This window comes from Cryptomeria japonica, chromosome 1, assembly GCF_030272615.1.
Source record: "Cryptomeria japonica chromosome 1, Sugi_1.0, whole genome shotgun sequence".
Taxonomy (NCBI): Eukaryota; Viridiplantae; Streptophyta; class Pinopsida; order Cupressales; family Cupressaceae; genus Cryptomeria; species Cryptomeria japonica.
Window position 1 is genome coordinate 103,899,251 of NC_081405.1, and position 15,736 is coordinate 103,914,986.

Genomic DNA, 15,736 nt, shown 5'->3' on the forward strand with positions numbered 1-15,736 from the left:
GATTAGGAACGTGTGGATGATAGCAAGTATCTATCAGGTGAAATGTGGTATAACCTTAATTAAATAAGATCTCTCCCCAACATTGAAATTGTCCTTACTTCTTAATTGATTTATTTATAAATTTCTATTAAACTAATACCTTTGTGAATATTTCTTTAATAAAAATATTTTCTCACTATTCTTTTTTAACTATATTTGATTTAATTTTCTAAAATTACAATTATACAATTACTTTGAAGCTGCCATGCCCACTTGAATAAGAGAACATGTATTACCACTTGGACTAAAAAATTAGTCATAAAGAAAATTTGAACTTCTAAACATAACTAGATTTCTAAAAGAAAGGGCTTAAATATCTCATACGTTATGTTTTCAACTTTGGTCGAAACAAATTCGACCAAAAATCGATCAGTTTTATTAACGCGTGGATAGAGCAGTCGTTAAGTCGAAGAGCGGTCTCGGGTCGAATCCCTGCCCCATCCGGCACGATAACGTGCCGGGTGTTGCAGGCAGTTCTAAAGTCGGACTAAATTATCTTCCTCGATTTTCTTGTGCGAAAATGTTTCGAGCATTTGAAGACGAAGAGGACGACGGTTTATTGTCATTTTTATCTTTAGACTGTCAAAAACCATTATATATTTACCAAGTTTTGGTGCTTTTGTTGCATCATTTTGTGTTTCCAATTCTGAAGATGATGGCCAATTCCAGTGAGGAGGAAATCGACATTGGTGGATATGACGAAGAGCCTGAAGCTCAATCCATGGAATTGCAAGCAGAGAATTATATTGGGCAACAAGATAGTGATGTTGATATTACACAGAACGATGAGGATCGACAAGAAACAGAGTCTGGTGATGATGATGAAGTTGAAGGGGTTTATGATGCTTCAAATGCTTCGGAAGGATCTTCTGAAGATGAAGATTCTCGGGAACATGAGAATAATGAAGTAGGTATTGTGTTTGATAGAGAAAAAGATGAAGAAGATGAGGAATTGTTGGCTCTTCCTCCTCATGGGACTCAAATTTTTATAGCCAATCTCTCTAGAGAAGTTACAGAGGAAGACTTGAGAAATCTCTGCAGAGTATGTGGAGAGGTGGTGGATATTACTATCGATTGGGAAGAAAATACACAGAGGACACATGCCTTTGTTACTTTTACAAGCAAAAGAGTTGCAGACAGGGCCATACGAGAGCTGAATGGTAGGGTTTGCAAGGATAGGGAAATTAGGGTTTTGAAACACCAAGCAAAGAATCGTTTGTTTCTTGGCAACATCCCATCTCATTTGAAAGAAGAGGATGTTGCAAAAAGGGTGTCTGAGCAGGGCCCCGGATTTGAGCACATACAACTGATTAAGGGTGCAGATGATTCCTCAAGGAATCGTAGGTTTGGCTTTGCTGATTACTATAATCATGCCTGTGCTGAAAAATCAATGAAAAACATGATACGGTCTCAGTTTATGTTGGAAGGCAAGGTCATAACTGTGCAGTGGGCGAAAAACAATGGTAGCTCTGAACGGATGAAGCAAGTGCATGTGAGTAATTTGCCTGAGAATGTCACAGAAGAACAGATGAGAGAATTGTTTAGCCCACATGGAGAGATCACAAAAGTTCTGCTTTTTCCACTGAAGAATTATGGTTTTGTTCACTTTGCAGAGCATCCCAGTGCTCTGAAAGCAATTGATAAGTCAGAGAAATATGTGATTGAGGGGCATGAGTTGATTGCTAGCATGGCAAGACAAAAAGGTGAGAGAAAACCCCCGTCTCAACAGAGCATGGGACATTACAGCTATCCATCTCGGATACCAAATTATACACATTATGGCCAGTCTCAACAGAGTATGGGACACTACAGCTATCCATCTCAGATGCCAAATTATCCATATTATGTTTATGGTGCAAACAATGCGTATGAAAGCACGAGACTTGATAATGGTAGGACTGCATATATGTTACAATCACCAACAAATTTGATGGGTGCATTTGCAGCTCCGTTTATATCACCTGGATCTGCTTCTTATGGAACTATATCAAATTCAAATAGGTCAAGTGGTGGAATAAGATCTGATTACAGCCCCACTGAAAGAAATTATTCAATTAGATCAAGTGGAGAAAGAAGATCTTATAACAGGCTTGATCAAAGAAATTATTCAATTAGATCAAGTGGAGATAGAAGATCTCAAGGCAGTCCTGCTCAAAGAAATTACTCAATTAGATCAAGTGGAGATAGAAGATCTCTTTACAGTCCTGCTCAAAGAAATTACTCAATTAGATCAAGTGGAGATAGAAGATCTCATTACAGTCCTGCTCAAAGAGATTATTCAATTAGAGCAAATGGAGAAAGAAGATCTCATTACAGTCCTGCTGAAACAAATTATTCAATTAGATCAATTGGAGAAAGAAGATCTCATTGCAATCCTACTGAAAGAAGTTCAAGGAATTATGGTTCAAGAAAATCAGGTAGGAATGATGAGAGACCGTCAAGAAGCCGACGTTTTGGTCCCTACTGATCTCTTCAAATCCGAAGTTCGATACAAAGGCTTCAATTTCTCTGCTGCAAAGCTGTGTTTAATAAATGTCAAATGATTTTGCCATGCCTTCTTGCTCTTGAAGGATGTCAACCATTCAATTCTGTAATAAAAAGTTTTTTTTTCCCAAGGATTGAAAATAAATAATATATTTTGAAAATTTGATAAAGTTTATTTACATTCGATAGATATTGATTTTATATTTTTAATTAATAAAATATAATTTTTTAAAAATTATAAAAAATGATCAGTTGTTAAAAATAATTCATAAAGATGAATTCATCTCACATTGTATTGGTTAAGCGGTGGAGTTGTTGTGATCACCAAGATTCAAACTCCCTCTAGGTCATTGTGATCACAAACTTGTGTTTTTGTTGATCCAATGTGTTCATGGGTTTGAGCCTTAATATTGTTACATGGGAATGAGGTCCCTTGGTATAGGAGGATGTGTCATGCTAGTGTCATCAGTGAATTTTTAAAAAGTTTACCCGACTTTTAAAAATAAAATAAAAAATAACTCATAAAGATGTTCTCATGTTTATTCTTTATGTTTAAAATGACTAGGTGCTTAGACTACTAGTTCACATTTTAAATATTGTAAAGTAATTAATTCTAAATGTGTCAATGAGTTAAATAATATTAAAATTTGCTTCATCAATATTTTCAAAATTAAGGTCTTGTTTAGATGAATGTCTTAGAAGTTTTAAACTGATTGTGTTCTATTTTGATTTACATTTGTACCTTTGGAATTGATCTCCATGTCCATGGAGGTGAACTAGAATGCAAAATTGAATGTGGACCCGCCAAAGTGAACTGATAGGGAATTGGTGACTATTATATATCCATCATAGCTTATACCTATGCTTGAAGTGGTGTGATAGTTTGGTAGCTTGCTAAGTGAGGTTCAATTTCTCTTTAGTCAAGCCCCTACAATAACCAATTTAATGACCGTGAACCATAAATGTTAAATAAGGATCATGTAATAATATAGAAGATAATGAAAGCACAATAAAGATCGTAAATATGCCATCATTAGATATAAGAAAATGATAATGATCATAACCTAAGTATGTAACCATAAAAATAATGACACAAGATATGAATGTGATAATCATATGGAAACATGTAAATATCATAACAAATAAATCATGTCTTAGAATGATAAGAAATTCAAAGAAGCATGTTGACATTGGGTTGGAAATGAAGAAGGGTAGATCTAACCAAAAGGAAATTCATGTGAGGGAAACATCTAAGGAGGTTGTTGATGGTAGTTAAAGAAATATGGAATGGAGTAGGTCTAGACATTCCTCCAAATTTTGAAAATAGAGTTCATTACATGGAATCTAAAGGGACTTTGTAATCCTCATATACAAATCCCCATCTATTTTTTGGTAGGGAGAATAAGATTAGTTGCTTGCTCCCAAAAATTTGAAATTGGTGTTGGACTATCAAGTATTGTTAAGAATAGAGCTTGGAAGGATAATTTCAATTTCAAGATTGACCCTCTTTTGGTTAATAGAATTTTGTTGGCTACCAACCCTCATTATTGGACTATGTCACATCCTGACTTTTTATTTGCTTAGAAAAATTTAAAAAATGATGAAAATTATAGATAATTGTTTTATGTTGAATGATTATGCATAAATTTGTTTTTGAAATTAATCATTAATCATAATTGCATGAAATTTAAATTTTGAAATGATGATGTAATGCATGTATCTTCTCTTTGGCTATGGTTTGCGGACTAACCTACTAATGAAGCTCCAGTTGTAATTGAGTGCAAGTACTTGTCAAAGGCGAGAACACATTCGAGGTGGAAGAGTCTTATCTTTTTGGCAACTAACGGTTTGAGTGATCTTATTGCACAAACCACGTGGATGCATAAGTAGTTGTATTCAATAATTTGAATGTTGCACTGCATGTTTTTTATGAAATCATAAGTTAGTAAATCATATAGTTATGATAATTAAATAAACCATTTCATTGCAATTGAATGCATAGAATGGTTTTTATTGTATAATTGTCATAATTGTTTATTTATAAAGGAAATAGCGTTATCATTGTTAAATAATAATTTAAAAACCAACAATGTTGTTTATGTTATTTGGTCAAATTTGATCAAAATGACAAAGTAAATGAAAATTTTATATATGCATGCACATGTGTGTGTGTATGTGTGCATATATGTATATGTTATATATATGTATCTCTCTGTGTGTGTGTGTGTGTGTGTGTGTGTGTGTGTGTGTGTGTGTGTGTGTGTGTGTGTGTGTGTGTGAAATTAATATTTTATTGACAAACGTCCAATGCTTGTAAAGGGGGGTAGCTTTTTCTTTATGTTGTAATAAGAAGTCAATATTTTTATTGTGAATAGTCATTGGAAATCTCATTTCATATTAATTCTGAAGTGGTTGGAATTCTAGGTCTGATCTTACTTTAGACATCTTTTTATGATTATATGTGCAAATGCATTAAAATAGGTCATTTTACAAAAAAAAATTTGTTTAATAATTGTTGTTCAATAGCTCAAATTGAGACCCATATTATAGTTCCAATGCATTGGACCTTGTTACATTGTAAAAAGATCTAAATTATAAAGTGTTAAAAATTGGGGTTGGAGGGTGGCGGGGGGGTGGGGGGCACCTAATATTGCATCAAGGGGGTGCCTTGTAAGGGAAATGTGAGCCGCTTCAGAGGTCCGACCTCCTGTGCCAACAACTAGAAGGTTTTTGGCTTCTAACACAAAAGGTGTCTAGTAAGGGCATCCATTCAGGTGGCTATAATCAGCAGCGTGTTACGCTCCGTTAAATGGAAAGCCTCCTAGCCTATAGAGGTTGCACTCTATAGGGTTTATGGGGAGTCATAACGTCGTTATAGCAGCATGTAACACCCGTTGCTTGCAACTTTCGTCACAAACACATTTATTTATAGTGGCTTGGAAGAGCTTGGCTTTAGCTTGTTACCACTTTGGGTCGTTCCCTCTCACCAAGCCTTAAGGGCTACTTGGGAGGCAGGGCCCTTTCTAAGGATAAAACAAAAAGAGCCTATTGCTGAAGACACAAAAGACAAGTTAATTTTATTTTAAAAATGTTCATCTTAGAATCAAAAGTGACAAAAAAGTGGGAACTAAGATGAACATTTTTAAAATAATCTTCAACTTCCGAGAACTATAACTTTTAAACTATTAAAATTTTGAAGATGATGTAAATTAGTGCTTTGTAGCATTTTGTTTGTAGATTCTATATATATTTTTTTCAAATTTTTTTGAAGGATTTTTTAAAAATTTTCCATCTCCCTCAAAAATTAGTTTTTTACAACAAACTACATTTTTTTAGAGTGGTGTGCCTCTCGAAACGCATAATTTTTTTTTATAAATGATGAAAACTCAATTCTTTCGAATTTTGGTTTGTAACATCAATATCCAGGGCTTGCAGTTGGTTTGATAGTGATATATTAAATATTTTTCATTTTATTAAGTTTTGAAGTCCGACTAGTCATAATTCAGACATAGGTTTAAATTTGAACACATAACTTGTTTTATATATATCGAAATTCAATTTCCTTTGTTTTTGTTAGAAAGAAGACATCAATACCTGGGGCATAGATATTTTTCAGAATTTTTTTGAATTAGTTTCCTATTTTTCCCAATGCGTTTAACAGAGAAGTTCATGTTCGGTGAAAAACCAATATTCCACAAAATTAAAAAAACAAGAACATAATAAATTCACAATGTAATAAAATTATACTTGTTGGAAAGCTTGCTCCAAGTACTACCATCTAATATTTTTGGGTTATCAAGATTATTTCATTTGTGCCTTGAACCAGAGGTTTGAAGGAAAAAATTCCTCAGAACTCTGAAACCCCAAAGCAAATTTATGACGCGTACAAGGCACCTAATATTGCATCAAGGGGGTTCCTTGTAAGGGAAATGTGAGCCGCTTCAGAGGTCTGACCTCCTATGCCAACAACTAGAAGGTTTTTGGCTTCTAACACAAAAGGTGTCTAGTAAGGGGATCCATTCGGGTGGCTATAATCAGCAGCGTGTTACGCTCCGTTAAATGGAAGGCCTCCCAGCCTATAGAGGTTGCGCTCTATAAGGTTTACGGGGAGTCATAACATCGTTATAGCAGCATGTAACACCCGTTGCTTGCAACTTTCGTCACAAACACATTTATTTATAGTGGTTTGGAAGAGCTTGGCTTTAGCTTGTTACCACTTTGGGTCGTTACCTCTTAGCAAGCCTTAAGGGCTACTTGGGAGGCAGGGCCCTTTCTAAGGATAAAACAAAAAGAGCCTATTGCCGAAGACACAAAAGACAAGTTTGTTAATTTTATTTTTAAAATGTTCATCTTAGTGTCAAAAATGGCAAAAAAGTGGGAACTAAGATGAACATTTTTAAAATAATCTTCAACTTCCGAGAACTATAACTTTTAAACTATTAAAATTTTGAAGATGATGTAAATTAGTGATTAGGAGCATTTTGTTTGTAGATTCTATATATATTTTTTCAAATTTTTTTGAAGGATTTTTTTTTAATTTTCCATCTTCCTCAAAAATTAGTTTTTTATAACAAACTACATTTTTTAAGAGTGATGTGCCTCCCGAAACACATAATGTTTCTCTATAAATGATGAAAAATCAATTCTTTCGAATTTTGGTTTGTAACATCAATATCCAAGGCTTGCAGTTGGTTTGATAGTGATATGTTGGATATTTTTCATTTTATTAAGTTTTGAAGTCTGACTAGTCATAATTCAGACATAGGTTTAAATTTGAACACATAACTTGTTTTATATATATCGAAATTCAATTTCCTTTGTTTTTGTTAGAAAGAAGACATCAATACCTGGGGCATAGATATTTTTCAGAATTTTTTTGAATTAGTTTCCTATTTTTCCCTATGCGTTTAACAGAGAAGTTCATGTTCGGTGAAAAACCAATATTCCACAAAATTAAAAAAACAAGAACATAATAAATTCACAATGTAATAAAATTATACTTGTTGGAAAGCTTGCTCCAAGTACTACCATCTAATATTTTTGGGTTATCAAGATTATTTCATTTGTGCCTTGAACCAGAGGTCCGAAGGCAAAAATTCCTCAGAACTCTGAAACCCCAAAGCAAATTTATGACACATACATTTATATAAATATCGGGTTCAAACGAACCCAACCTTTTCTAACTTCGGACGTTCGTTCGAATCCTGGCCGACTCAATTTTTATTTTTTTTACATTTTAGTACAGTCGTATAAATATACATATTTTTTTTCATTTTTTAACACACAAATGATTAAAACAATTCACATTTTTGGATGAAAGAAGGCATTTGAAAATTATTTTGAGGGCAATAATTTGAAGATATTTGAAGGTTTTTTTTAAAGCATGGGGAACAAGAAGAGAAGGCAAATTAAGACTTCAAGGAATTATTCTCCCGAAACGGAACAAAGATATCGAGAACAAAGAAGGCAAAGATATCATGATGCAAGTATGTATTTTTTGTTTTTATTTCTATTTAATTTTATATGTATTACGTACCAAAAATTGTGTTTATTTGTTAGTATTAGTTAAATATTTTTTTATCTAATATTTTTAATGAAAATTAATTTAATTTATATAATAATTCTAAATGATGTTATTTTTATTAAATTAATTGGAAATAGTAGGATTAAAAATAATCTCGTTTTAATTAAAATTAATTATGCTTTAATTTGAAGTAATATGTGTATTTGCAAATTTCAAATTCCATTAACTTGTTTTGTTGTGTAATTGACTTTTTCTCCTATATAATTAAGTCCATTTATAATAGATCATGGTTTAAATTTAAAATTTAGATCTTTAGGACCTCTCTTTTTCCCATTTATTATTTATAATTTATAATTTAATTTAGATAGTCCATAATTATATAATTTAATTTAGATTTTGAAACCATGTGTCTTTATAGTTTAGCAAACACTTCAATTGGTGCTCTAAAATTAACAAACTTGTCTTTTGTGTCTTCAGCAATAGGCTCTTTTTGTTTTATCCTTAGAAAGGGGCCTACCTCCTGAGTAGCCCTTAAGGCTTCATGAGAGGGAACGAACCAAAGTGGTAACAAGCTAAAGCCAAGCTCTTCCAAGCCACTATAAATAAATGTGTTTGTGATGAAAATTGTAAGCAACGGGTGTTACATACTGCTATAACGATGTTACGACTCCCCATAAACCCTATAGAGAGCAACCTCTATAGGCTGGGAGGCCTTCCATTTAACGAAGCATAACACGCTGCTGATTATAGCCACCCGAAAGATGCCCTTACTAGACACCTTTTGTGTTAGAAGCCAAACACCTTCTAGTTGTTGGCACAGGAGGTTGGACCTCTGAAGCGGCTCACATTCTTACGGTTCTTAGTAGAGATACAAATTTCACCACGGGGTGTTTTCGTGGGGACTGGTGCTTGGCTGCCCTAGAGAAGTGAGTGTTGTGGAGAGGAGCCAATGGGGTCAAGCACCTAAGTATCTACTTTGAATTGTGTAGCTCGGGGTAACCCCCCAAGTGAGATTCAACAACTACTGTCTCGTCCAGCCCTAGGATTTGTGCTTGCATGATCAAAATAATCAAACACTTTCAAACAAACAAACATTGTGTCTTCTTTGTTTTCAAGTGTATGCAAAAATATTTCATATTATACTTGAGTCCCCTTAAAACATATATTATGTGATACTAGGACCTATTATGTGATATTAAGACCTATTATCTGCGATAATACCTATCTTAAATATGACATAATATAACCTATATATGACATAATAGGTCTTATTGTGACTTAATAACATGATCACGTATGCAATTTAAACATTTCACATTATATAGTTGAGTCCGAGCCTTAAGAGGTCTATATTTATGATATATTAGGGCCTATTATGTACATGTGATAAATTAATGACCTATTATCGCATAATTTAGGTCCTAATATCACATACATAATAGGTCCTAATATTTGCATAATATAGGTCTTAAGGGGAGTCAAGTATAATGTGAAATGTTTTTGCATATGTGGTCTTGTATTAAGTCATAAAATTAATAAGACCTATTATGTCATAATTTAGGTTCTAACTTATATCAAATTTAAGACAAGTACTTAATTTCATGTGATAGCTCCTTTAATATCACATAATATATATGTCTTAACAGGAGTCAATTATATTAATGTGAAATGTTTTTGCATACGTAGTCATATTAAGTAATAATAAGGCCTATTATGTGATATTAGGACTTATTATGTAATTATAGGTCTTAAATGTGACACAAATTTAGAACCTATTATGTCATAATAGGTTCTATTTATATGACTTCACATATGCAAAAACATTTCACATTATACTCAAGAGTCCCCTTAAGACCTATATTATGCAGATCATATTAGGACCTATTACATGTGATATTAGGAGGTCTATTATGCAATAATAGGTCTTAAATACATGACATTATAGTCCACCTGTTATGACATAATTTTTAAACGTCTTACTAAATGTCTTGAAAATTTGGTTTCAAATTAAACTTGGAATTTTGTTGCATTAAAAATATTCTTTGTCATCTTAAATTATGTGCAGAACGGGCTCGAGAAGAAGGGAGTTTTGAAGTGGGAGTCAAGGCAAACAAACCTGTTGAAGAACACAATATAGTTGATGAACATAGGGAGGAGCTTGCCCAAGTTGAACCAATGGAGGTTGAAGGAGAGGGGTCAGGCTCCTTACCTCCTACCACTGTTATGGATGAGCATATTGTGGATCTAGCTAAACAAGTGAAGAGAAATATTTCTTATAAAAATTTAGATCATTTACTTGAAATGGATGTGGATGAGTTGAAACGTCTCAGTGAAGAACCTAGACATACTAAAAGGAGGTCAATGAATAAAAGTGCAAAAGAAATAATGTCTCATTTCTACAATCTTGATACTACACTAGAAAAAGCTCAATTGTTATCAATTGTACTTACTCGTAAAGACTTAATAGATCCACTGAAATTGTTGGGTATAGATACAACAAGTCAAAAGAGGAAAACTTCTCAACTACAAAAATCTATTGTTGATAATGTTAAGAAAGGTTTGGTGAACATTGGTAAAAAATCTCGAACAATAGATAAGACCATTTCAAGAAGAGTGATGTTGACATCTTTAGTAAACAAAAGATTGCCTCAAAAAAGACAAATCTCTTCATTGTCATCTAAGTTTGGTTTTAGTAGAAGGACAATATCAAAATATGTTAAAAGGAGAAAGAGTTTGGATGATACTACCTCAGAAGGGAATTGGGCAATTGTGTGTAGAGCTCCTCGTTTTGATAGAATTGAAGATGTTGTTAGGAACTTCGTGACAAGTTTTTGGAATGATAATACTCATCCTTCGTCAAACAATAGAGATGTTATCAAGCAAAGGATTGGCCCTAATTGTTATGATCTCCTTGTAAAAAATTGGATAGACACAAAAAAACATGAATTGTATGCGTTGTTTACTAAAACAAGCCCTCATATAAAGATTGGACAAACCATGTTTGAACGGTTAAGGCCATATTATATGAAGGTAAACAAAGTTTTCTAAACTTGTTGTTGTTGTTATCATATCGAATTTGATTTGTACTATCAAGTGTTTCGAAAGATTAGAGAAGATAGTGATGGTTATAAAAAAAACTCCTCCTAAACAAACAAGTCAATTCATAGCATCCATCTTATGTGATAAATCAAAAGATAATGCAACTGGTCAAATAAATTGCATAAAAGGAATTTGTGGAACATGTGGGGACTTGGCTAAATTGACTTTGAGAGATGAAGATACTGACATGAGGAAGATGGTAAATTGCAAGAGTTATAAGTACAAAAAAATTGAAACAAAATTTGGAAAGGAATCTACAAGGTAAGATTATGTAGAAGAGGAAATACCTATTGCAATATTTATGGAAAATTTTCGTAAATTGATAAAACCATACATATGCCATGGTTTTTTTGCCAAGTGGCAAGCATAACAATTTAAAAGATTAAGAGACACTTTCCCACTTGGAACTATTCTATCCATAGTGGACTTCGCAGAAAATTACTCTTTTGCACATCGAAAAGAGATTCAATCAGAGTATTACTTTTCAAAGAAAATCACTATTTTGGTGCATTTGTGTTATCGACATGCACATATGGATTTGGATGGTGTTGATAGTACATTTGAAAATCATGTCATTAAGAAAGAGTACCACTTCTATATCAATGATGATAAGGAGCATGACACACTTTTTGTACAACATTGCTTTAAGAAGTTTTTTGAATATTTGAAAGAGAGAGGCATAACAATAGTTAAACATTTTGTTTGGTCTGATGGATGTGTGTCACAATTCAAATCTTCGAGGCCATTTTATGCACTATGTAGATATCATCGAAATGACAAAATACCACATGTTTACATTTTTTTTTAGAGTGGTCATGGAAAGGGTGAACATGATGGTGCAGGAGCTTGTATCAAACGTGCTCTAAGAAAGCATCAAATAAATTACACAGGAGATCGTATAGACGATGCACATGATGTTGTTGAATGGTGTAAGAAACACTTTGAGAAACCTAATTATTTTGGTGAATCATCATTGAGAACATACAGACCCATTCCATATAGAGTGTTTTGGGAGATAACCAGTATGTGTTCTCTTTTAGTGTTTTATTAAAAAAAATTTAATTTTTAAAAAATGTTCCTAGTTCAAATGTTTTAATTTAACAACTTGATCTACATGTATGTTAGTGTACACATGTAAATTAAATGCAGATGTGGATAGAAGATCAATGCATGGATGCAAGAGCGTGGAGAGGAGAAGATCTTTGCATTGTGTCATGAGTACAGATAATCGCCCATGGACATTATACACTAGGGATTATTCATGTTTTTTTTTCTGATTGTATTTTGGAAAACTATGTTGATTGCAAGAACCAAGAGCTTGGATATATTACTGAATGAAAATTGGTGCCACTAGATGTTTCTGACACATACGAGGATTCAAATGAGGACGAAATCTTTGAAGACATTCCTTTGATTTCTGGTGATTATGATCATATTTCAGGATTGATTAAAAAAGGTATATGACGTACACATATATATTTAAATTATATATTTAAATTATTTATATATATATATATATATATATATATTTCCTTAAAAAATGTTGCGTACATGTAAATAAATTATATATAAGTTTTAAATCGAGTACATGATGTTTAAAATTTATTTAACTTGTTTCAAATTGCAGGAAATATTTTTGCAGTCATAGCAGAAGATGGAAATATAGAAGGTGTTAGTTATTATTTATTGTGTTGCACAAAAGAGAGAAAGAAGTTAACAAAATCTGAAATGAGCAATGGAATGTCCTTCCTACAGGTTTGAACTAATTCAATCTACGTTTTAATTATTTTAAATAAATTTATTTTAAACATGCACACATCTGCACATGTTTTCATTTTTATATGTACACAGATTGCTTACGTGCAAATTTTTAATTTCTCGTTTCTTATATACATGTACATGCAGGCTCAGTTGTAGTGCAAGGGACATATTTCAAACAAGTTAAAATTGTTCAACATGAGATTCATTTCACTAAATACCAAATTGACAAGAAGGTATATCAATATAGACACTTGGTCATTGTTGTCAGCCTAATTCTTCAAACAGTTCCACATAGCAGGTGGTCTCAAAAGTGGAGACTAGATAGTGAAGATCAAGACAAAATATTAAGTGTTATTGAAGAGCATTCTGAGCCACTTGATGTGGTATGAACTATTTAGTAAACCAAAGTACATGTGGTTCAACCCATGAATTGAATTAATACTTGATAAATTAGAATTTAACTTGATTTGAAACTTGGACAAATAATTGAATTTAATATTTGATCTAGGGTATGTGCACAAAGATGGTGGTCAGAAAAGTGGACACCACCCAAAAAAAACATGGAAAAACAAGTAGCGCGTACACGGTTCTAAAATTTGAATTCACCACGTACACACTTAGGTTTGTTGTTCTCGAGCCTAGAGAAGGTAGCGTGTACGCGCTGCTTTTAGGGAAAGTAGCGCGTACGCGCTACCTCTAGGAAAATGAGCGTGTACATGCTACTTATAAGAAAATGAGTGCGTACGCGCTAATAATTTCAAAAGAACCACGTACACAGTGCTTGTCAAGAAAAGTTTTTTTTTAAAAACTAGGTCTTATTTTCCCGTGAATAGCACATTTTTATTTTGATTTTTCTTCATTTTCTCTCCTAAACCATGAACGGGGTGGTAGATTTCCCCTCCAGACTATGGATCAAGGTTAGTTTTTGTTTATTTTTGTCTTTCTTTCCCATTTGTTCAATTTGTTGTACATTTTGAATTTAATTTCATTAATTTTGATTAGGTTTTTTCATTTTTTGTTTCAAAAACCTGATTCTTCTAATCCACAATAAGAACAACCAAATGCACCTCTTGAAAACCCACAAGAACAACCAAATGCACCTCCTGAAAACCCAAAAGATACACCCCCAATTCCTCCTTTTGATAGCACATCGGAAACATAGGAGCAATTAATTAATCAGTTAGGACAAAATACATCTAAAATCAATAGACTTATTGTTAAATTGAAAACATCCAAACTTGAGCATCATCAATCCCTCGCCACTAGCCTAGAAACATTAGCTAGTGGTGCCATAGCTGTTTCCACAAAAATTACCAAATGGGAAATCTTTAGGGATAGGTGTCGTCAATTCTATGCTGATGGGCTATCATACGAGGGAGTAAAAAACAAAAATATTAGTAAACAACAAATATGTGCACTTTTCGTTGATCCCAAAACTGGTCAGTCATTACCTTTTAATGCAAAGAGGTTTCCCATACATTGGTGTACCAATGTGCAGATGAAGAATATTTTTTGGCAGAGGTGGTGGATGGTCTTTGATGATCCACCTTGTAATAATTATGAGGTGCCATTATATTTTTTGATAAAAGTATATTGTGAGTTTGTGCTCAATGTGCGCCCAAACTATTTTGACATGAGAGAGTTCCATGATAGAGGTGGTGGCTCTGCCCAAGATAGACCTGGAGCCCGTAGGTGACTACCCGCGAAGAGTCGCCACCCCATAGCACCCAAACCCAAAGTACATCAGGCTATCCCAGTAGAGCTGAAAAAGTTGATGGAGCTACAGACTCTTCAGGTGGCCACATCATTGACTAGTGCCATAATCCAACATGGGACGTCGTTAGCACACCCTATTATATTGGATTATGAGCTATTAGTTACTCCAGGTGGCGACAAAGATCCCATCCAACATATGTGTGTCAGTTGCTCGGGGATATGCTCGGGGATAGATGATGCAACCGTTACAGATGGATCCTCATCTCATCTGTGCATTATTTGCTAGAGTAGATGTCAGGCCCACACGATTGAGGATTTCACATTGATAGATGAGTTGATAGACATGGTGTTTTCCCATGAGCGACAAACACAGGTGTGTTGATTTGAATTCATAGCATTTTATTTATCAGTCACTTTAAATTTGTAATTACATAAATGAATTTTAGTTTATACATCGATTTAAATTGAGACAAATAATATGTATTTCAGGATGCAACAACGGTATCCCATACTCCTCCCCCAGTTACTATAGCTGCAACTTTGATGCCTAAAGTATAAATTTTGTAACATGTTAAAATAGAATAGTACACTTTGAATTCAAAAAAATACAAGATATACTAACTATCTTTAATGCTTGGTCCAATTTTTGGTTTGTAGGTGTTGACAGGGGACCAAATGTCCCAGATTGATGACATCACGCTCTCAGCGATTGATTTTGGCCTACAAGGCTATACGGTATCATATTTTGTAGAACCCTTTTTATGTATTGTTTTGATGGAATATGCAAGTCATTTCATTTTATATTTTTAAAATTATGTTTAATTTATTATTTGTACTAATATCTCATGTTAATTTTGTTTTTTTAGGATACCCCCTCCGCGTCTAGGGCTCGTCCTAAGAAAAAGAATTCCTTGAAGACGCCAAAACATGGGAAGAAGGTAATTGAACATATTTTTAGTTGTACAATTGTTTTAAAATGTTGAAATCAAGTATTAGCTGGGGTTTGTAGATTGATTAGTGTTTTTTGTCTATTTTACATGTACAACGACCATTGAGCTCTGTGGATTTGTTGAATGCATCCGATTCGCCTGTGGATCAAGAGAGGGCGGAGGT

At 33.5% G+C, this 15,736-nt stretch overlaps 1 protein-coding gene across 1 annotated transcript; it reads left to right on the top strand.

Annotated features, from left to right (window-relative positions):
• The first annotated feature begins 472 nt into the window (after positions 1-472).
• Positions 473-2,643, top strand: LOC131040631 (heterogeneous nuclear ribonucleoprotein Q-like). Its single transcript, XM_057973586.2, has one exon. The coding sequence runs from the start codon at positions 560-562 to the stop codon at positions 2,504-2,506; it is 1,947 nt and encodes a 648-aa protein (XP_057829569.2). The 5' UTR covers positions 473-559; the 3' UTR covers positions 2,507-2,643.
• The last annotated feature ends 13,093 nt before the right edge of the window (positions 2,644-15,736 follow it).

Excerpts from the sequence above, each read along its gene's own strand:
- LOC131040631 (XM_057973586.2), top strand. The coding sequence starts at position 560 with ATGTTTCGAGCATTTGAAGACGAAGAGGACGACGGTTTATTGTCATTT.